The 23,984-nt window shown below is 43.7% G+C and overlaps 1 protein-coding gene across 2 annotated transcripts in view; it reads left to right on the top strand.

Moving 5' to 3' along the window:
* The first annotated feature begins 4,449 nt into the window (after window positions 1-4,449).
* nadka (NAD kinase a) overlaps window positions 4,450-23,984 on the top strand; it is a 30,662-nt gene continuing 11,127 nt past the window's right edge. For both annotated transcript variants that reach the window (XM_041856226.1, XM_041856225.1), the window contains exons 1-3: window positions 4,450-4,792; window positions 11,348-11,509; window positions 20,784-20,867. In XM_041856226.1, coding sequence (XP_041712160.1) covers window positions 11,361-11,509; window positions 20,784-20,867 — 233 coding nt within the window. In that variant the 5' untranslated portion in view covers window positions 4,450-4,792; window positions 11,348-11,360. The remainder of the gene's footprint in view (window positions 4,793-11,347; window positions 11,510-20,783; window positions 20,868-23,984) is intronic.

The following is a 23,984-nucleotide window of genomic DNA, read 5'->3' as shown; positions in this document are numbered from 1 at the left end:
GAAACAGCCCTTATTTAAAGTGTTTCTAAAATCCCCTATGGGAAAAAAAAAACATTTACCGGTTTGACCGCTAGGTTTTATGGGTATTATGACACCTCCACTGTGGGGCTCTATAGGGATTAACCATAGCCAGGCGCCTGGATAGCCCAGGCCCTGAGATTGTGTGTGTTTGCCTTCAGGACGACACCGGTTGAGGCATTGCAGGTGGATAGTGGGGAACTATGGGTGAGGACGTGAGACGGTGTGTTTGGAGAGATGTATAGATACTCGGTTTTATTCGTTTTTAAGGATAAATAGGCCTCAGATGGTTCAAAGGATCCAGGCAGTGGTAAGGTGGGGTCAGGGAAGTATATAGAAAAACAAAAAGGTGTAATGGGTTCGATGTTAACTATTGGACCCGCTATATAGACGATTGCTTTATGATCTGGACGGGTTCCTAAATTAAATGAATTTCTTAATTACATTAACTCTAGAGTACAATCAATTTCCTTAACTATGGAAAATAACTAACTCTACATTTCTTAGATGTACTTGTTACAAAGAAGGGACAATCTCTAAGTACTACAGTTTACAGAAAACCTACAGATAACTATCAGCTGTCAACAGTATTTTTATCACCCTCTCCCCCTAAAAATTGGTTTACCAGTAAACCAACTTCATAGACTGCGTCGCATCTGTGACACAGAGCAAGAATATGATAGACAATCAAATTCTCTCCTTGAGCGTTTTCGCTTGAAAGGATACCCCGATACCTGGCTTGATAATCCTCAAAAACAAGTTAAGCTTGAACAGATGCCAGTTACTTAATAAATCCCAACAAAAACAGAATAAACTGTTTTCTGTAAACTATATACTTACTTTCAATGATAGCCATCATGGCATTAAGTCTATTGTCAATAAACATCGGCACATATCATCAGACTCCTCTTTAAATTCTGCCCCAAGTCCAATGGGTATATCCTCTGGCGTGTTGATGTTCTCCTTATCAATAGCCAGAATGATTTTGCAGTGCATGGTGATCGAACAGGTTTCCTGTTATATTCATCAGAGGTGTAGGGAGGGTGAAGTCTGTGAATCCCAAAAATAGTAATTATATAGATAATTAACAAAACATGCACATGACAGAATTCAAACCTTGGTTTATGTGGTGAATGTGAATGAAAAAAACTGTTTTGATAATAGTTTTCATACACATACCTTGTCCATAATGTAGAGGCCTATGAGATACTAATTGAGCAGGATGGTAAATGTGATCTGCATAACATACCAATAAAAATGGCTTTGTATGCCTCCTCTCTGTATACCTGCAGACACAAAAGTGAGATCAGATTTTGCATATCGTTTATGAGTTGGCCCCACATATTTATGAACGGCTGTGCCTGTCCTTTGTGGTGGGCTACCTCATGAATTGATATGATGTATTTGGGTGAGCGAACAACTGGGGCGGTTGATTTGTGAGTTGCCCTTCGTGCCCGCTCCCATACCCTATAATTATTTTTTTCTTTGTGACTCATTTGTATACAGGTAGACCAGAAAAGCCACATCCCTGATTGGCAGATGAGTGGCAACCCTGATTAGAAGCTCATCTGTTCTTTACAAATGTGGTTTTGTATTCAAATAAAATTGTACTTACACACTGAAGAAGTCTGTAAAGGCGAAACGTCTGTGTACGCTATCCCTGGTGCAGTGAAAATAATTAATGCGACATCTTTTTTGAGTGCGAACCCATTACACCTTTTTGTTTATCTGAATTTGCGGGTTTTACACACCAGCCAAGGTTCTTGGAGAGCGCGATAGTTCTCTTTTGATTAGGCAGGGGTGTATATCCCAGATTTCAATGTTAGATTATGTGTCGGTGTATGCAGCAGAGTTGATGGCTGTGATTATAGGTCTGAGATGGGTGGAGGTGAAACCACTCAGAGTGGTGATCTGCTCTGATTCCGCTGCAGTGTTGAGTAGTGTGAAGACGGGCAGGTCGGATAGGGGGGACTTGTTTGTGGAGATGATGGTGCTGTTAATGGGATTGGAGAGGATGGTAGTGGTGGGAAGCTTTTGCTGGGTTCCCGCCCATGTCGGTGTGGAGGTAAAGGAGAAGGCCCATGTGGTGGGTAAGAGTGCTGTAAGGAGAGGGAGGGGTAGATATTCAGGTCCGGCTGGGCCGCAGGGAAGTCAAGTCCTTTATCCGGGCAGAAGGGCTCTATCTTTGGCAAACGGAGTGAGATGCTAGTAGTAAGGGGAGGCAATTTTATAATGTGCACTGGTCAGTAAAGGAGAAGGTGGGGAGTATGGGATGTAGGAGAGAGGAAGTTCTGTGGACTAGACTACGGTTTGGGCACACAGGTTTGAATGGCACGTTGTGGATGATAAGGAGACATGAAACATGTCTGTGTGATGAGTGTTTAGTGGAGGAAACAGTGGAGCATGTGTTGATATTTTGTGAACTGTATGACATGGATAGGGAGATATTGTGTGAAAGGGTTTGAGAGGCTGGTTTGGGTGGTGTAGTGGGGGAGGGAAGAGGCGTCTAGGGCTCTATTTCACTTAGAGGAACAGGACTAATGAAGATAATTTAATGTAGGTAGGCTGTAACTGGCCTCACACTCCAGTACAGTAGGTGGCAGTGTATGCACCTTAAAAGTTGGATGAGATCCACCAACCAAATCCCGAAGAAGAACCACGGCCAGTAGATGGCGATAGGATTGGTGTTAGTGACAGGCAAGTTTTAGTCACAGGCTGGTAGAACAGACAGCTGTTGTAAAGATGGCAGATGGTGTTGGAGAGGTTGCAGAGGGATAAATGTTTGGAGAATGGGAGTGATTGGAGAAGGTGGAGGAAAAGGAAATAAGGAAGAAAGTGGAGCATATTATGAGTAAACATGGAGTGGGGGATTACACAGGCCTTCTGAAAGATCAGGTGAAGGAGAAGATGATGGACAAGAAAAAAAAGGAGTACAGTGGAAATGGGTATGAGGGAATTTTGAATGAGGAATTTCACAGAACTTTTGGAAGAACTTGAGGAAATTGAATGACGAGAGTGAGGCTGAATTAGATGTGGTGGCAGGTGCAATGATGACTGTTGAGAAGAAGATGAGTGTAGAGGGAAGCAGTGTGGCGAGGAAGGTTGGCGTCAAGTGCAAAAAGAGGGATACGTGTTCCAGTAGCTCAGCGATGGAACCTGACGAGAGTGTGGATGAAGTTCCTGCAGTGTGGACCACTGAGTTCGGGCCTCAGTCCGAGGATGTAAAGGATGATTCTGGCCCAGTGGGAGTAAGATTTGTGGAGAGAATGGATCCTTGCATTTTGGCTGATCCATATGTGGTAGTAGATTGGGTGGAGAAGAGGTTGGGGACTGTTGAGTTGGTGAGGGTAACTAGGAGTGGACTAGTGATGATTTATTGTGTTTCTTCAGCCCAGAGGGAGCGGGCGCTCCGGATCACACGATTAGGGACAAGAAATGTGACTTGCTTTGCTCTCCGGAGCAGGGCACCATTGAAAGGAGTGATAACGGGGGTGGCATTAAATGTTAAGGAAGATCAGTTGAAAGTGAAGATTGCCGGTGTCTGTGACGCTCGCTGTTTGGTCCGGTGTAGAGCGTGGGGAAACGGAGAAGACGTTGTCTGTCCTGTTGAGTTTTGATGTAGAGTCTTTGCCAGATAAGGTTAAGGTAGGAAGTGTTATCCCGTGAGAGCGTTTGTTCGTAAAATACTTATGTGTTTTAGGTGTCAGATTTATGGGCATGTTGCAGCAGTATGTAGGAGGGAGAATCCTAGATGTGTGCAGGAGGGCATGAGACAAAGAAATGTGTAGTTTCGGTGGAGAAAGGTATATGTGTTAGTTGTAGGGGTGAACATGGGGCTGGAGATGGAGGTGTCCTGTGAGAGAAAGGCAGGTTGAGGTTGCTACGGTCAGAGTAGTACAGAAAGTGTTGTATACTGAAGCAGTGAAGAGAGTGGTAGAGGAAGATGGGTACAGGGTGAGGGATCCTGAGAGGATTCCTGTGAGTAGGCAGAGATTAATAGAGAGTGATGGGAAGAATATGTGCTTCAGTAAGGTAGGTTTCTTGGCATTCATAGCTATGGTTGTCAATTGCACTGCAGAAGTGGATCGAAAGTCACTGAAAATAGAGGTTGTGATGGCAGCGGCAGAGAAATACTTGGGATTGCGACGTTTTACTTCAGAACAGTTGCAGGAGGTGTTGAGTGGTAGTGTTCTGTCCTCCCAGACCGTTGGTCTGGAGTAGGATTAGATAGGGTAAATAGTGGAATGGGGTGTTGTTGTTTTTTGAGAGGGCTGATAGTTGGCAGGGTAACCTTTCCTTTTCCCCAATTGTATAGTACCATATCATAAATAATTTAATATAGGTAGGCCGTAAATGGCCTCACACTCCAGTACAGTAGGTGGCATTGTATGCACGTTAAATAGGATGCGATCAGCCAACACAATCCCGAAGAAGAAGTCACAGGCTGCTGCGGGGATGCAGCTTGATACTATTGAACGTTAGACAGTTTGAAAGTCTGTCTGACAGTCAGGAAGACGAAGGCTGTCTATCTAGTTATATAGCGAAACTGGTTATCTAGCTGACCGTATTTGTAGCTTGGCAAGTCATATACCGTATAAGTGAAGTACTAGAGGCAGTTCGAGGGAACACTAATGGAGAAGCTGTGATCCAACGGGACACACTCTTCCCACGCCACTTCGATACAAAGTGATTTTCGTAGCAGGTTAAGAGAGCATTTTCTGCAGTGCGGCCCCAATTCTTCGTGGCAAATCATAACGGCTTGCTAGCGCATACGGTGAGCTACATTGAAGGCGTTGATGTAAAGTAGCTAGCGTGTTTGCTGGCTAGTCATCAGATACGCTAGCTAGCGCTTAAAAGTTAGCTTGGACAGCTAGTCCGGCTTTCTCTGTTGTGTTGAAGCTGATTAGCTAGCTAGCTAGCTAGCTAGCAAAAATGTTTAGCCTGACATATCACTAGATAGTTAGCTTGATGGCTAGTTAGGTAGCATGCTTCGCTAGCTAGCATACGTAGCTAGCTAGCTACTTGTTGTGTTGCTGTTAATTGAACTAACGTTTAGCTGACTAGGGGTTGTGGGCCGACGCCGAAAACAGTGGTTGCTCGATCTACGTCGAAGATTATTGTTTTGTAATTGACAATTAAATATTCTTATGATTACTGTACAATTTGTTGCCACCTTCAATTCTTGCACATTTTCTCAGAAAAAGTAGCTATATTTCAACACTGTCCGCTCAGGCAAAAACGTGCAAACTGCTAAACTTGAAACCAATCAGAACTCCCGTACGTACCTCTGATGATGAAGGCAGCCAATGGCCTGCTTCTATCTAGCTAAGACGTAAATACAGTCTCGCATGAAATCGTGATCCGTATGTCTGCGGTCAGTGTGTTAAGTCAGAGGAACTAACTACTATAGTAACTAAAGCTCCCAAAGACTGAAGTAAGATAAATATCAGTTTGAGTGCACTTGAAATATTCAGCATGCAATACGAATGGTCTTGATGTGCCTGCTTAGGAAGCTTGTGTTTCATTAGCTATCTCTCTCAGTGAATTCCATTTTGAATCATGTTTTGGCATGATTGTTTCATTTTACATTTTACATTTACGTCATTTAGCAGACACTCTTATCCAGAGCAACTTACAGTTAGTGAGTGCATACATTTTTTTTCTCCAATTAACTAGTTGCAGGCTTAAAGAAACGTTAAATCATATAATTTTCATAAGTCCAAACAATAATGTAGGGGGGGGGTGGGGGAAGAAGGATTACTTTTATACTATTCCAGGTATTCCTTACAGGTAGGGTTTCAAGTGTCTCCAGGAAGGTGGTCAGTGACTCCGCTGTCGTGGGGGAGCTTGTTCCACCATTGGGGTGCCAGAGCAGCGAATAGCTTTGACTGGGCTGAGCGGGAACTGTGCTTCCGTAGAGGTAGGGGAGCTAGCAGGCCAGAGGTGGATGAACGTAGTGCCCTTGTTTGGGTGTAGGGTCTGATCCTGAAGGTAAGGAGGTGCCGTTCCCCTCACAGCTCCGTAGGCAAGCACCATGGTCTTGTAGTAGAGCCTCAACTGGAAGCCAGTGGCGTGTGCGGAGGAGCGGGGTGACATGAGAGAACTTGGGAAGGTTGAACACCAGACGGGCTGCAGCGTTCTGGATAAGTTGTAGGAGTTTAATGGCACAGGCAGGGAGCCCAGCCAACAGCGAGTTGCAGTAATCCAGACGGGAGATGACAAGTGCCTGGATTAGGACCTGTGCCGCTTTCTGTGTAAGGTAGGGTCGTACTCTGCGAATGTTGTAGAGCATGAACCTGCAGGATCGGGTCACCGCTTTGATGTTAGCGGAGAACGACATGGTGTTGTCCAGGGTCACGCCAAGGTTCTTTGCACTCTGCGAGGAGGACACAATGGAGTTGTCAACCGTGATGGCGAGATCATGGAGCGGGCAGTCCTTCCCCGGGAGGAAGAGCAGCTCCGTCTTGCCGAGGTTCAGCTTGAGGTGGTGATCCGTCATCCACACTGATATGTCTGCCAGACATGCAGAGATGCGATTCGCCACCTGGTTATCAGAAGGGGGAAAGGAGAAAATAAATGAATTGTGTGTCGTCTGCGTAGCAATGATAGGAGAGACCATGTGAGGATATGACAGAGCCAAGTGACTTGGTGTATAGAGAATAGGAGAGGGCCTAGAACTGAGCCCTGGGGGACACCAGTGGTGAGAGCACGTGGTGCGGACACAGATTCTCGCCACGCCACCTGGTAGGAGCGACCTGTCAAGTAGGACGCAATCCAAGAGTGAGCAGCGCCGGAGAGGGTGGAGAGGAGAATCTGATGGTTCACAGTATCAAAGGCAGCGGATAGGTCTAGAAGGATAAGAGCAGAGGAGAGCGTTAGCTTTAGCAGTGTGGAGAGCCTCCGTGACACAGAGAAGAGCAGTCTCAGTTGAATGACCAGTCTTGAAACCTGACTGGTTTGGATCAAGAAGGTCATTCTGAGAGAGATTGCACGCTCAAGAGTTTTGGAGAGAAAAGAAAGAAGGGATACTGGTCTGTAGTTGTTGACATCTGAGGGATCGAGTGTAGGTTTTTTGAGGAGGGGTGCAACTCTCGCTCTCTTGAAGACGCAAGGGACATGGCCAGCGGTCAAGGATGAGTTGATGAGCGAGGTGAGGTAAGGGAGAAGCTCTCCGGAAATGGTCTGGAGAAGAGAGGAGGGGATAGGGTCAAGCGGGCAGGTTGTTGGGCGGCCGGCCGTCACAAGTTGTAAGATTTCATCTGGAGAGAGAGGGGAGAAAGAAGTCAAAGCATAGGGTAGGGCAGTGTGAGCAGGACCAGCGGTGTCATTTGACTTAATAAATGAGGATCGGATGTCGTCAACCTTCTTTTCAAAATGGTTGACGAAGTCATCCACAGAGAGGGAGGAGGGAGGGGGAGGAGGATTCAGCAGGGAGGAGAAGGTGGCAAAGAGCTTCCTAGGGTTAGAGGCAGAGGCTTGAAATTTATTGGTAGAAAGTGGCTTTAGCAGCGGAAACAGAGGAAGAGAATGTAGAGAGGAGGGAGTGAAAAGATGACAGGTCCGCAGGGAGTCTAGTTTTCCTCCATTTCCGCTCTGCTGCAGAGAGACGAGAGCCATGAGAAAATGAGTTCTGATCAGTCATGTAAATATAAGTCCTGAAAACAAATCTGCTCCCTATTTTTTAAAAAATAAAGGGAAAAAAAGATGGATAACAAGCTACGAAGGAAAAATAATGGAGTTTTGGTGCAGGGTACAGCCAACTAGCGCAAAAATAATATATTATATATCGTACTGTTGCGATTAGTTATTTTTGAAGTCTGTTCGATTATTTAAAAACAAATCACTGTTTTCGATTTTCGGTTTCGGTCATAAAAAAATAAAAAAACATTAAATGCACTATGCATTATGTGGGTTGGACGCTGTAACACAAAATAAATCAAAAGTCCAATGATGGTAGTGACTGCCCATTTCTGCATATCACTTATTAACCATTTATTTATTCACATTACTTTAATAAAATATTTCAGCTGTGTATATTACATTTGTTTTATTTGATGACTTTATTATTTAATTCCACTAATATAGCACTAATATATCATAAAAAATTATATCCCGATATGTAACTATAGATTTTTTATATCACTACCCAATACCATGGTGGGCATGCATAATGTTGGATGCATTGGAATATAAGGTATGGAGAATGTTAAAGAGCCAATAGAATTATAGAAAAAGCAGTTGGGAAATGAATGTTTGACATTTGGTTTTACTTTAACTTTTCTACTAACCTTCTAAGAGTTGATGGTGCCAAAATCTTGCCAATCCATTCATTATTCTACTAACTATGACTGAGCGTGAGACAAGATTTATACAGATACATTCAAAGGAAGAACAAAATCACAAATAGTGTTTCACCATTTATTGAATATGGAGACAAATAGCAAAGGTGTCTCAGGCAGCATTTGAAATATGTAAATATAGTGTAATCTACCAATCAATGTATAACAAGTGCAGTGGAGGGCACAATCTTACAATGTTGCAGTCCAGAAATGAGTGTAACCATCTATGCCAAAAGCCTGCGTCGCTGATGGAGACTGTAGAACTGTCATCTTTAGGAGTGTTTGTACATTTGTTTTAGTAAATTTTAGTCATTTAGCAGACGCTCTTATCCAGAGCGACTTACAGGAGCAATTAGGGTTAAGTGCCTTGCTCAAGGGCACATCGACAGATTTTTCACCTAGTTGGCTCGGGGATTAGAACCAGCGACCTTTCGGTTACTGGCACAACGCTCTTAACCACTAAGCTACCTGCCGCCCTAGTGTGCCTAGGCCCCATAGGCATATCGAAATGAACCCACCCTGGTCACCGATGTAGCTGGTAGATGTAGAGAGAGACAAGTTCCTTAGCAGAATGCAATCTAAAACTTGTGTGGTCCAAAGACGAAAACTCTACCATCTATGACAAAAGCCTGGGGGGGACAATATAATTCTCACCACTGCGTGTAACAATAGTAAAATCTGTTTGTCACCTGTCAGACTGATTCTACATTGAATTCGAGATGCTCAAAAACAAGCTTGTATATCTGTAGTTTGTGTTCAACTCTAAAATGCACTATACTGTGTAAGACAAAACCCACAAAGAAAGACAACCGGCAAATGCATATGTGGTCCCAATGTCTAAATGGGGATGGCAGAGTTAGTTCAAACTGCAGTAGGATGGTTCCCCTCACAGGTGAATGAATCAGCCCATGCTTGATGAATAGCACTTGGTTGATCTCTGGGAGCAGGACACAGGAGAGCTGAATAGATGATGTGAGACAAGAATAATTCAAAGAAATCATCACAGCAAAGGAATGTAGTTTGTGAGCTAGAAAATGTACATCCTGACAGTCTGAGGCAGGGTGCTCTGCAATCATCCTCCAACTATTGACTGGGATAATGTGGCATTTCTTATTTGTCAGTATGAATGAAATTAGTGGGTCCTGTCTTGATGACCGTATTAGCTTTACCTTACTTGTCCTATAGATTTTTGTAGTCTTAAATTATTACTTGGAATAAACTGATAGCTAAAATGCTCCTTGTTCCGGAATGACATGATAGCTAGTGATAAAGCTATCTGCTCCTGCTAGCTAGCAACAGATCTACTTGTTGTAATTAGCTAGCTAACTAGCAAGCTAGCTATGTTACTAAGGTTGCTGCGTTCTAAGTTGGGAGTCATTTTACAGCTTGCGTTAATGGTATCACGATTCTGTAACTACAACTAAATAAAATACTTTACCTGATAGCAGTTTGTTGGACGGATATCTCTCGAGCCGTCACCAGCTATCTACTGCCTTAGGTACGGATAACGTGATTGGTAGACATGATCAGCAGCAATAGGACCATGGATAGTACACAAGTTGTGATTGGTTTACAGTTTAGTACTCGGCAGTGTTTGTCTGTCCATTTAGCAAACATAAAAGTTAAGTATTGCAAGATTTGACATTGCCAACCAACAGAAGTGTTCATTTACATTTACATTTTTGTCATTTAGCAGACGCTCTTATCCAGAGCGACTTACAGTTAGTGAGTGCATACATTTTTCATACTGGCCCCCCGTGGGAAATGAACCCACAACCCATGTGGTTCCCATGACGAGCTGCACTAGTACTAACCAAGCTACTTGTCAGACCAGCAGTGGTTACTCTTTTGGAAAAGCGAGCTAGCTAACTTAGCTATAACAGCTAGCTAGTTAGTTAGCAAGGTAGCTATATCTCGCTGTTAGTACATCAGTAGCTAGCTAGCAAGTAAACAACGATGAGTTGACTGTCTTGCAATCACACTTCGTGTTATATGTAACTAGCTAGCTATCTAGCTAATGTAATGCTGAAAGAATGATAAACACAATATGATATGTAGCTAGTTAGCTAGTAATACTTCATGGGTAATGTAATCTGCACAGTCAGTGTTTCTATGCAATTTCTTGAGCCTCCATACATACAGATGCAAGTCCAAGGTCTTTTCAAAAGTTTGTCATATGAGGGCCTCCCGAGTGGCACAGCATTGCAGTGCTTGAGGCGTCACTACAGACCTGGATTCGATCCCAGGCTGTGTCACAGCCGGCCGTGACCGGGAGACCCATGAGGTGGCGCACAATTGGCCCAGCGTCATCCGGGATAGGGGAGGGTTTGGCCGGCTGGGATTTCCTTGTCCCATCGCGCTCTAGTGACTCCTTGTGGCGGGCCGGGTGCCTGCAAGCTGACTTCGGTCGTCAGCTGGACAGTGTTTCCTCCGACACATTGGTGCGGCTGGCCTCCGGGTTAAGTGAGTAGTGTGTCAAGAAGCAGTGCGGCTTGGCAGGGTCGTGTTTCGGAGGACGCATGGCTCTCGACCTTTGCCTCTCCCGAGTCCGTAGGGGAGTTGCAGCGATGGGACAAGACTGTAACTACCAATTTGGATTTCACGAAATTGGGGAGAAAAAGGGGTAAAAGTAAAAAATAAACAAGTTTGTCATATGCCACTGACTAGCTAGATACTTTGTAGGCTAAATATTGCACATACATACTTTAATGTTACCAAAAATACGAAATGCATAAGTTTATCTTGCATGAGTACCAGGTACTCTAACCTTGCATTCTAAGTTAGCCACTGTATCATTTGGAGTTTATGTAAACAGTAGCCCAAAGCTGAACCTTAAAGACTCATATCATATAAGGTTAAACTCTGGGCTATGTAAACGGTTAAAGAGACACTCTTCAGCTTTTGAAGGCAACCTGTGACCCTGCCTTGTTGACTTTGTAGACCCGAAGCCTCCATTTTTGTCCCCTCTTGGCCTTTGTGTTTCCTATCAGACTGTGAGCTGAGATGGAAACTGGAGAGCAGGTTGGAGTGGAGGCTGTCCCCTACTGCTGTTCTGACTTCGATGGTGGGGAGACCCCCGCCCGTGGCCTGGCCATCCGCACCAAAAAGACCCGCAGCCTGAGCACCTCGTCTGCCACTGCTTGCGACTACAGGTACCGTATTATTACCCCGTTTTCAAATAATGTAACTGTGGCACTATGCCACCTTGTGGATTGGCTGCGCCACTATGTAATAAAAAAAACAATATATACTAAACAAAAATATAATCGCAACATGTAAATTGTTGGTCCCATGTTTCATGAGCTGAAATAAAAGATCCCAGAAATGTTCCATATGCACAAAAAGCTTATTTCTCTCAAATTTTGTGCACAAATTTGTTTACATCCCTGTTAGTGAGATTTTCTCCTTTGCCAAGATAATCCATACACCTGACAGGTGTGGCATATGAAGAAGCTGATTAAACAGCATGCTCATTACACAGGTGCACCTTGTGCTGGGGACAATAAAAGGCCACTCTAAAATGTCCAGTTTTGTCAAACAACACGATGCCACAGATGTCTCAAGTTTTGAGGGAGAGTGCAATTGGCATTCTGACTGCAGGAACGTCCACCAGAGCTGTTGCCAGAGAATTGAATGTTCATTTCTCTACCATAAGCCACCTCCAACGTTGTTTTAGAGAATTTGGCAGTACGTCCAACCGGCCTCACAACCGCAGATCACGCCAGCCCAGGACCTCCACATCCGGCTTCTTCGCCTGCGAGATCGTCTGAGACCAGCCTACCGGACAGCTGATGAAACTGAGGAGTATTTCTGTCTGAAATAAAGCCCTTTTGTGGGGAAAAACTAATTATGATTGGCTGGGCCTGGCTCCCCAGTGGGTGGGCCTATGCCCCCCCAGGCCCACCCATGGCTGCACCCCTCCCTAGTCATGTGAAATCCATAGATTAGGGCCTAATTTATTTATTTCAATTGACTGATTTCCTTATATGAACTGTAACTCAGTAAAATCGTTGAAATTGTTGCATGTTGCGTTTATATTTTTGTTCTGTGTATATATATTTTTGCACGTTTTGTTATAATTTTAGGCCAGGCACCACATCCCTATATATATGTGTGTGTGTGTGTGTGTGTGTGTGTGTATACAGTGGGGGAAAAAGTATTTAGTCAGCCACCAATTGTGCAAGTTCTCCCACTTAAAAAGAAGAGAGAGGCCTGTAATTTTCATCATAGGTACACATCAACTATGACAGACAAAATGAGAATTTTTTTTCCAGAAAATCACATTGTAGGATTTTTAATGAATTTATTTGCAAATTATGGTGGAAAATAAGTATTTGGTCAATAACAAAAGTTTCTCAATACTTTGTTATATACCCTTTGTTGGCAATGACACAGGTCAAATGTTTTCTGTAAGTCTTCACAAGGTTTTCACACACTGTTGCTGGTATTTTGGCCCATTCCTCCATGCAGATCTCCTCTAGAGCAGTGATGTTTTGGGGCTGTCGCTGGGCAACACGGACTTTCAACTCCCTCCAAAGATTTTCTATGGGGTTGAGATCTGGAGACTGGCTAGGCCACTCCAGGACCTTGAAATGCTTCTTACGAAGCCACTCCTTCGTTGCCTGGGCGGTGTGTTTGGTATCATTGTCATGCTGAAAGACCCAGCCACGTTTAATCTTCAATGCCCTTGCTGATGGAAGGAGGTTTTCACTCAAAATCTCACGATACATGGCCCCATTCATTCTTTCCTTTACACGGATCAGTCGTCCTGGTCCCTTTGCAGAAAAACAGCCCCAAAGCATGATGTTTCCACCCCCATGCTTCACAGTAGGTATGGTGTTCTTTGGATGCAACTCAGCATTATTTGTGCTCCAAACACGACGAGTTGAGTTTTTACCAAAAAGTTATATTTTGGTTTCATCTGACCATATGACATTCTCCCAATCCTCTTCTGGGTCATCCAAATGCACTCTAGCAAACTTCAGACGGGCCTGGACATGTACTGGCTTAATCAGGGGACACGTCTGGCACTGCAGGATTTGAGTCCCTGGCGGCGTAGTGTGTTACTGATGGTAGGCTTTGTTACTTTGGTCCCAGCGGGGTGAGATCTTGCGTGGAGCCCCAGATCGAGGGAGATTATCAGTGGTCTTGTATGTCTTCCATTTCCTAATAATTGCTCCCACAGTTGATTTCTTCAAACCAAGCTGCTTACCTATTGCAGATTCAGTCTTCCCAGTCTGGTGCAGGTCTACAATTTTGTTTCTGGTGTCCTTTGACAGCTCTTTGGTCTTGGCCATAGTGGAGTTTGGAGTGTGACTGTTTGAGGTTGTGGACAGGTGTCTTTTATACTGATAACAAGTTCAAACAGGTTCCATTAATACAGGTAACGAGTGGAGGACAGAGGAGCCTCTTAAAGAAGAAGTTACAGGTCTGTGAGAGCCAGAAATCTTGCTTGTTTGTAGGTGACCAAATACTTATTTTCCACCATAATTTGCAAATAAATTCATAAAAAATCCTATCCAAAAATTTTTTTTTCTCAATTTGTCTGTCATAGTTGACGTGTACCTATGATGAAAATTACAGGCCTCTCTCGTCTTTTTAAGTGGGAGAACTTGCACAATTGGTGGCTGACTAAATACTTTGTTTCCCCACTGTATGTGTGTGTGTGTATATATATTATGTATGTATGTATGTATGTGTGTAGACACAGTGGGGGGGAAAAGTATTTGATCCCCTGCTGATTTTGTAATTTTGCCCACTGACAAAGAAATGATCAGTCTATAATTTTATTGGTAGGTTTATTTGAACAGTGAGAGACAGAATAACAACAACAAAATCCAGAAAAATGCATGTCAAAAATGTTATAACTTGATTTGAATTTTAATGAGGGAAATAAGTATTTGACCCCCTCTCAATCAGAAAGATTTCTGGCTCCCAGGTGTCTTTTATACAGGTAACGAGCTGAGATTAGGAGCACACTTTTAAAGGGATTCCAAACTCTCCACCATGGCCAAGACCAAAGAGCTCTCCAAGGATGTCGGGGCCGAGATTGTAGACCTACACAAGGCTGGAATGGGCTACAAGACCATCGCCAAGCAGCTTGGTGAGAAGGTGACAACAGTTTATTCGCAACTGGAAGAAACACAAAATAACTGTCAATCTCCCTCGGCCTGGGGCTCCATGCAAGATCTCACCTTGTGGAGTTGCAATGATCATGAGAACGGTGAGGAATCAGCCCAGAACTACACGGGAGGATCTTGTCAATGATCTCAATGCAGCTGGAACCATAGTCACCAAGAAAACAATTGGTAACACACTACGCCGTGAAGGACTGAAATCCTGCTGTGCCCGCAAGGTCCCCCTGCTCAAGAAAGAACATATACAGGGCCGTCTGAAGTTTGCCAATGAACATCTGAATGATTCAGAGGAGAACTAGGTGAAAGTGTTGTGGTCAGATGAGACCAAAATGGAGCTCTTTGGCATCAACTCAACTCGCCATGTTTGGAGGAGGAGGAATGCTGCCTATGACCCCAAGAACACCATCCCCACCGTCAAACATGGAGGTGGAAACATTATGCTTTGGGGGTGTTTTTCTGCTAAGGGGACAGGACAACTTCACCACATCAAAGGGACGATGGACGGGGCCATGTACCGTCAAATCTTGGGTGAGAACCTCCTTCCCTCAGCCAGGGCATTGAAAATGGGTCGTGGATGGGTATTCCAGCATGACAATGACCCAAAACACACGGCCAAGGCAACAAAGGAGTGGCTCAAGAAGAAGCACGTTAAGGTCCTGGAGTGGCCTAGCCAGTCTCCAGACCTTAATCCCATAGGGAGCTGAAGGGTAGAGTTGCCAAACGTCAGCCTCGAAACCTTAATGACATGGAGAAGATCTGCAAAGAGGAGTGGAACAAAATCCCTCCTGAGATGTGTGCAAACCTGGTGGCCAACTACAAGAAACGTCTGACCTGTGATTGCCAACAAGGGTTTTGCCACCAAGTACTAAGTCATGTTTTGGTGAGGGGTCAAATACTTATTTCCCTCATTAAAATGCAAATCAATTTATAACATTTTTGATATGTGTTTTTCTGGATTTTTTTGTTGTTATTCTGTCTCTCGCTGTTCAAATAAACCTACCATTAAAATTATAGACTGATCATGTCTTTGTCAGTGAGCAAACATACAAAATCAGCAGGGGATCAAATACTTTTTTCCCTCACTGTATGTGTGTGTGTGTGTATATATATATATATATATATGTGTGTATATACACTGCTCAAAAAATTGAAGGGAACACTAAAATAACATGAACATGAATGAATGAAATAATCTTTTTAAATACTTTTTTTCTTTACATAGTTGAATGTGCTGACAACAAAATCACACAAATTATCAATGGAAGGTCAAATTTATCAACCCATGGAGGTCTGGATTTGGAGTCACCCTCAAAATTAAAGTGGAAAACCACACTACAGGCTGATCCAACTTTTGATGTAATGTCCTTAAAACAAGTCAAAATGAGGCTCAGTAGTGTGTGTGGCCTCCACGTGCCTGTATGACCTCCCTACAACGCCTGGGCATGCTCCTGATGAGGTGGCGGATGGTCTCCTGAGGGATCTCCTCCCAGACCTGGACTAAAGCATCTGCCAACTCCTGGACAGTCTGTGGTGCAACGTGGCGTTGCTGGATGGAGCGAGATATGTCCCAGATGTGCTCAATTGGATTCAGGTCTGGGGAACGGGCGGGCCAGTCCATAGCATCAATGCCTTCCTCTTGCAGGAACTGCTGACACACTCCAGCCACATGAGGTCTTGCATTAGGAGGAACCCAGGGCCAACCGCACCAGCATATGGTCTCACAAGGGGTCTGAGGATCTCATCTCGGTACCTAATGGCAGTCAGGCTACCTCTGGCGAACACATGGAGGGCTGTGCGGCCCCCCAAAGAAATGCCACCCCACACCATGACTGACCCACCGCCAAACCGGTCATGCTGGAGGATGTTTCAGGCAGCAGAACGTTCTCCACGGCGTCTCCAGACTCTGTCACGTCTGTCACATGTGCTCAGTGTGAACCTGCTTTCATCTGTGAAGATCACAGGGCGCCAGTGGCGAATTTGCCAATCTTGGTGTTCTCTGGCAAATGCCAAACGTCCTGCACGGTGTTGGGCTGTAAGCACAACCCCCACCTGTGGACGTCGGGCCCTCATACCACCCTCATGGAGTCTGTTTCTGACCGTTTGAGCAGACACATGCACATTTGTGGCCTGCTGGAGGTCATTTTGCAGGGCTCTGGCAGTGCTCCTCCTGCTCCTCCTTGCACAAAGGCAGAGGTAGCAGTCCTGCTGCTGGGTTGTTGCCCTCCTACGGCCTCCTCCACGTCTCCTGATGTACTGGCCTGTCTCTTGGTAGCGCCTCCATGCTCTGGACACTACGCTGACAGACACAGCAAACCTTCTTGCCACAGCTCGCATTGATGTGCCGTCCTGGATGAGCTGCACTACCTGTGCCACTTGTGTGGGTTGTAGACTCCGTCTCATGCTACCACTAGAGTGAAAGCACCGCCAGCATTCAAAAGTGACCAAAACATCAGCCAGGAAGCATAGGAACTGAAAAGTGGTCTGTGGTCACCACCTGCAAAACCAGTCCTTTATTGTGGGTGTCTTGCTAATTGCCTATAATTTCCACCTGTTGTCTATTCCATTTGCACAACAGCATGTGAAATGTATTGTCAATCAGTGTTGCTTCCTAAGTGGACAGTTTGATTTCACAGAAGTGTGATTGACTTGGAGTTACATTGTGTTTAAGTGTTCCCTTAATTTTTTTGAGCAGTGTATTGTTAAGAGAATTTCTATCTCTAATTCAACCTAAGCTTGAATCATTACCAGAGGTTGTAAGGCTCTGGTTTTAATCATAAATGATTCAAGGTCCACAACCAGCAAGAAGGATCTGTATTTTTATTCATGGAATGCTCTGGCGCCAAAACCCATACACTCCTGTTTTATACCTCTTGACACACAAAGGCACTTTGCTCCGCCCACCTTTAGGAGGCTTTCTTAAACAGTTTCCACCTTTCTCCTTCACCCTGGAATGTTTAGTCCCGCCCCCCTCTGTTAGTGGGTTGATAATTCTAACACAGTTTACACATTTATACTGTATTTGGGGTGAAATCCTTTAGTCATTATTCTTAAAATACAAATTAATCTAACATGTATATATATGTGTATGTATATATGTGTGTGTGTGTAATATAAATATATATATATTTACTTACAAAGCATGTAGAGGTCTGTAATTTATCATAGGTACACTTCAACTGTGAGAGACGGAATCTAAAACAAAAATCCAGAAAATCACATTGTAGGATTTTTAAGTAATTAATTTGTATTTTATTGCATGACATAAGTATTTGATACATCAGAAAAGCAGAACTTAATATTTGGTACAGAAACCTTTGTTTGCAATTACAGAGACCATACGTTTCCTGTAGGTCTTGACCAGGTTTGCACACACTGCAGCAGGGATTTTGGCCCACTCCTCCATACAGACCTTCTCCAGATCCTTCAGGTTTCGGGGCTGTCGCTGGGCAATACAGACTTTCAGCTCCCTCCAAAGATTTTCTATTGGGTTCAGGTCTGGAGACTGGCTAGGCCACTCCAGGACCTTGAGATGTCTCTTACGGAGCCACTCCTTAGTTGCCCTGGCTGTGTGTTTCGGGTCGTTGTCATGCTGGAAGACCCAGCCACGACCCATCTTCAATGCTCTTACTGAGGGAAGGAGGTTGTTGGCCAAGATCTCGCGATACATGGCCCCATCCATCCTCCCCTCAATACGGTGCAGTCGTCCTGTCCCCTTTGCAGAAAAGCATCCCCAAAGAATGATGTTTCCACCTCCATGCTTCACGGTTGGGATGGTGTTCTTGGGGTTGTACTCATCCTTATTCTTCCTCCAAACACAGCGAGTGGAGTTGAGACAAAAATATAGCTTTTTGGTCTAATCAGACCACATGACCTTCTTCTATTCCTCCTCTGGATCATCCAGATGGTCATTGGCAAACTTCAGACGGGCCTGGACATGCGCTGGCTTGAGCAGGTGGACCTTGCGTGCGCTGCAGGATTTTAATCCATGGCGGCGTAGTGTGTTACTAATGATTTTCTTTGAGACTGTGGTCCCAGCTCTCTTCAGGTCATTGACCAGGTCCTGCCGTGTAGTTCTGGGCTGATCCCTCACCTTCCTCATGATCATTGATGCCCCACAAGGTGAGATCTTGCATGGAGCCCCAGACTTAGGGTGATTGACCGTCATCTTGAACTTCTTCCATTTTCTAATAATTGCGCCAACAGTTGTTGCCTTCTCACCAAGCTGCTTGCCTATTGTCCTGTAGCCCATCCCAGCCTTGTACAGGTCTACAATTTTATCCCTGATGTCCTTACACATCTCTCTGGTCTTGGCCATTGTGGAGAGGTTGGAGTCTGTTTGATTGAGTGTGTGGACAGGTGTCTTTTATACAGGTAACGAGTTCAAACAGGTGCAGTTAATACAGGTAATGAGTGGAGAACAGGAGGGCTTCATAAAGAAAAACTAACAGGTCTGTGAGTGCCGGTAGGTGATCAAATACTTATGTCATGCAATAAAATGCAAATTAATTACTTAAAAATCATACAATGTAATTTTCTGGATTTTTTAGATTCCGTCTCTCACAGTTGAAGTGTACCTATGATAAAAATGACAGACCACATGCTTTGTAAGTAGGAAAACCTGTAAAATCGGCAGTGTATCAAATACTTGTTCTCCCCACTGTGTGTGTGTGTGTATGTGTGTATATAGATATTTTTTTGCTCTAGATTGCACGAAATGGCAGTTACACTTTTAGTCGTCCCCCCCTGCCATACTCAGCAGCACCACCACCTTGTAAAAATTCCTGGGGAGAATCCTGCATGCTACAACCATGACTATGAACATCTGGTGTTGACAAAAGGTTACTGTGTGTTAGTGTTTTAGCGACTGAGAATGAGGCATCTGTCGTATGGTAGTGAGTATGACAGTTGAATCAACTTTTAAAAAATAAAAAACTTACGGTGCTTTTTATTTGAGAGATTTCCTGGTGAGCAATGATTTTCAGGTAACACAGACCCATAATTGCCACTCTCACATTTCATTTATTCCATCTTGGTAGGCCTAAATGTGCTAGCTTCTCCTTTGCAGTGTGGTTTGAGGTTGACTGCGAGAGTACATGGACGCAGCCCATTACGACATGTCAGTGGTTTGCAATTGCACCACCCCAAACGTGAAAGACTGTACAGTCCCTCAAGCCACCAGAAAATAGGTTTCCAGGAAACGGCACACGGTGGATGATGGCAGCTAACGTTACAAGCTGAGCCCGCTATGTGAATTATCATCGGCTTAAGCATCACACACACAGTGTGTTTGTCTGCAGCCTGTAGTGTAGTAACAGATAGTGAACCTTTAGAACCAGACAACTAATAGGATTTGATAACCTGAGTCACGTGACCTGACTGACCAGAGGGCCCCCTGAGAGGGGAGGAGAGGCAGCCATCAGAGCAGGTGGACTCATTCAGACCAATTGGAAATGGCCTTTCACCCCTAATACAATCTAAGTTCTAATACAATTACTGGTATTTTAATGAAGTTTAGAAAATATGAGTTCAGGAATGTTCCACTGCTATGCTCTTGCAGCTGGCTGGTCTATCTGTATTTGAGAATTTAGAAGACAAAAGGTCACTGTGTGTGAAACGGTGAATGTTTCTTTGGTTGCAGCCCAATTTATTATGTTCTTATTTCCAAAGCTGAGGTTGGACATTGATTAAAATGTTTTATCAGTGTTTAAGATTAATAGTATTTCTCAATTGGTTAAGATTAGACATTTCACAGATGGGAGATAAGAGGTTGTTTCATAATATCAGATTTAATTTGACTTCCTTCCAAACTCATTTGTAATACCAGCCCTAGAAATTAATCATACCTGTATCTGAAGACTGTAATAGCTTCCAACATCTCCTGAAAATTGACCCCTTTTTAACAACACAAAATGGCAGTAGAATTGTCCAAATATAATACTTATAGCGGCAATTAGTTTGCAACTTCTCATTGTAAATGAGAGGATGGGTACTTTATTGTTGCATAACAAACTTGTTTTGAAAAAGGACCCAGGGCTGAGTATGCCTTCTTCTCATAGTTTAAGAGGTTTGATTTAAATTATTTTGAAAGGGTATCCTGAGGTGTCTCGACGCATTTATATGTATTACTTTCTGAAATTTTTTAAGTAGCTATTTTCACCTAAACACAGGGGAGGAACCAGAAGGATTACATTTGAGAAAGACCGAACTACTGGAATTCTTTGCATTTTGGTTATCAGTATTATTTAAAAAATCACCTGCCTTTTTTCTCTTTGTCATTCAAATGTTTCAGGAGAAATCAGTCTCTACATGGACCTAGTCCTGTGACCACTTTTGGACCGAAAGCATGTATGCTGCAGAATCCACACGCAGTCATGTAAGTCACAATCAAAGTTTTTAAATTACACATGGTGCATGCGATTCTAACCAACTGTTGGGGGAAAGTAACTTATTTTCTACACTCATTTATTTAGTATTTATTGAATAATTGTTTAGTGCATGCTTTTACGTGCAGTAGTTAGTATTAGTCATAAAAATCTAAAATTGACTTCACTCCACCCTGACTTGATATCTCAATAAGGATATTTTATATATTCTGGATAAAATCGTTTCCTGCTAAATAGTTATTGTAGTAAACCTCATTTTGTTAACATCACCTTAGAAGGAAGTCAGAACCATGCCACGCTTTTCAGTCTGCTGCTATTGATTGGCGCAAGTTCCTGTGCTTAAGATTTTTGATGTGTAACATAATATCATTGAATCCAGAGCTGGCACTAAACCATACAGTGAATATAAACTCCCTGAGGTAGGAAACTTGGATCACTTTCACTGAGGGCCAAAATAGTTTGAACCTCCACATGGTATGTAGACCCATGTGGAAACCTGTTTCATTTGTAATTACACTGAACCAGACAGACAACATGGACTGTTCACCTGCATCCAATAAGTAAAGTCTTCTCCATTCCATTGGGGTCAAGCTTGGCTTTGTTTGTCAACCAACATGACATGGTTAAGGTTATACTCTGCAGCTTTCCCATGCTGAAGAGGGATCTATGACTGAACAGAAAGCTGTTGAAGTGATTTGCATGGTTCTGGGGCCGTATCCATAAAGCGTCTCAGAAAAGGTCCTATGAATCCTGCTGAAACCTGTTATAAGACAAAAAGAACTGCGAGCTCAGAGTAGGTTTTAGGATGACGTTAAAGGTCCAATGCAGCTGCATCTCAATATCAAATATTTTCTGGGTAACAAGTACCTTACTGTGATTGTTTTCAATTAAAGTTGAAAAGAAACAAAAATAGCTTCTTAGGGAAAGGACTGTTTGGGAGTGGTCTGAGTGGGGACGGGAAAACTGAAAACTAGCTGTTACTGGCAGAGAGGTTTGGAATTCTCTTTCTTATTGGTCTATTAACTAATTTATCGCCTAGTGATGTCACCAGACAGGCAAAAATTATTCCCACCACAACAGGCTGAAATGTGAGGCGGTCTTTTCAAACAACTCTTACACAAAGGGCATTATAATTTTCACAATTTCACAGTATTATTCCAACCTCATATTGTGGAAATATACACTGAACAAAAATATAAACGCAACATGTAACGTGTTGGTCCCATGTTTCATGAGCCATAATAAAAGATCCATGGAAGTTTTCCATACGCACAAAAAGCGGATTTCTTTTAAATTTTGTGCACTAATTTGTTTACATCCCTGTTAGTGAGCTTTTCTCCTTTTCCAAGATAATCCATCCACCTTACAGGTGTGGCTTATCAAGAAGCTGATTAAACAGCATGATCATTACACAGGTGCAACTTGTGCTGGGGACAATAAAAGGCCACTCAAAAATGTACAGTTTTCACACAACACAATGCCACAGATGTCTCAAGTTTTGTGGGAGCGTGCAATTGGCATGCTGGCTGCAGGAATGTCCACTAGAACTGTTGCCAGATAATTTCATGTTCATGTCTCTACCATGTGCCGCCACCAATGTTGTTTTAGAGAATTTGGCAGTACCTCCAACCGGCCTCACAACCACAGACCACCTGTGTGGCGTCGTGTGGGCGAGTGGTTTGCTAATGTCAACGTTGGGAACAGAGTGCCCCAAGGTGGCGATGGGGTTATGGTATGGGCAGGCATAAGCTACGGACAACAAACACAATTGCATTTTATCGATGGCAATTTGAATGCACAGAGATACTGTGACGAGATCCTGAGGCCCATTGTTAGGCCCTTTTTTTCTTTCTTTAAAAAAAGTATTATTATTATACGGTATCTGTGACCAACAGATGCATATCTGTATTCCCAGTCGTGAAATCTATAAATTAGGGCCTAATAAATCTATTTCAATTGACTGATTTTCCTGGTAAGAACTGTAACTCAGTAAAATCAAAAACATTGTTGCATGTTGGTTTATATTTTTGTTCAGTGTGTGTGTGTGGGTATGTGAATATATACACCTATATATACAAAAGTATGTGGACAACCCTTCAAATTAGTGTATTCGGCTATTTCAGCCACACCCGTTGCTAACAAGTGTATAGAATCGAGCACACAGCCATGCAATCTCTTTAGACAAACATTGGCAGTAGAATGGCCTCACTGAAGAGCTTAGTGACTTTCAACGTGGCACCATCATAGGATGCCACCATTTCAACAAGTCAGTTCGTCAAATTTCTGTCCTGCTAGAGCTGCCCCGGTCAGCTTCATGAAATGGGTTTCCATGGCCGAGCAGCAGCACACAAGCCTAAGATCACCATGCGCAATTCCAAGCGTCGGCTGGAGTGGTGTAAAGCTCGCTGCCATTGGACTCTGGAGCAGTGGAAATGCGTTCTCTGGAGTGATGAATCATGCTTCACCATCTGGCAGTCCGACGGACAAATCTGGGTTTAGCGGATGCCAGGAGAACGCTACCTGCCCCAATGCATAGTGCCAACTGTGAAGTTTGGTGGAGGAGGAATAATGGTCTGCGGCTGTTTTTCATGGTTCGGGCTAGGCCCCTTAGTTCCAGTGAAGGGAAATCTTAAGGCTACAGCATACAACTACATTCTAGACGATTCAGTGCTTCCAACTTTGTGGCAACAGTTTGGGGAAGGCCATTTCCTGTTTCAGCATGACCATGCCCCCGTGCACAAAGCGAGGTTCATACAGAAATGGTTTGTCGAAATCGGTGTAGAAGAACTTGACTGGTCTGCACAGAGCCCTGACCTCAACTTCATCGAACACCTTTGGGATGAATTGGAACGCCGACTGCGAGCCAGGCTGAATTGCCCCCAACATCAGTGCTCGACCTCACTAATGCTTTTGTGACCGAATGGAAGCAGGTCCCCTCAGCAATGTTCCAACATCTAGTGGAAAGCCTTCCCAGAAGAGTGGAGGCTGTTATAGCAGTAAAGGGGGGACCAACTCCATATTAATGCCCATGATTTTGGAATGAGATGTTCAACGAGCAAGTCTCCACATACTTTTGGTCATGTAGTGTAGAACACAGGAAAATCACT

Source organism: Coregonus clupeaformis, chromosome 30, assembly GCF_020615455.1.
Source record: "Coregonus clupeaformis isolate EN_2021a chromosome 30, ASM2061545v1, whole genome shotgun sequence".
In the NCBI taxonomy this organism is placed as follows: Eukaryota; Metazoa; Chordata; class Actinopteri; order Salmoniformes; family Salmonidae; genus Coregonus; species Coregonus clupeaformis.
The sequence above is the reverse complement of the archived record's forward strand: the minus strand, read 5'-3'. Positions and strand labels throughout refer to the sequence as shown.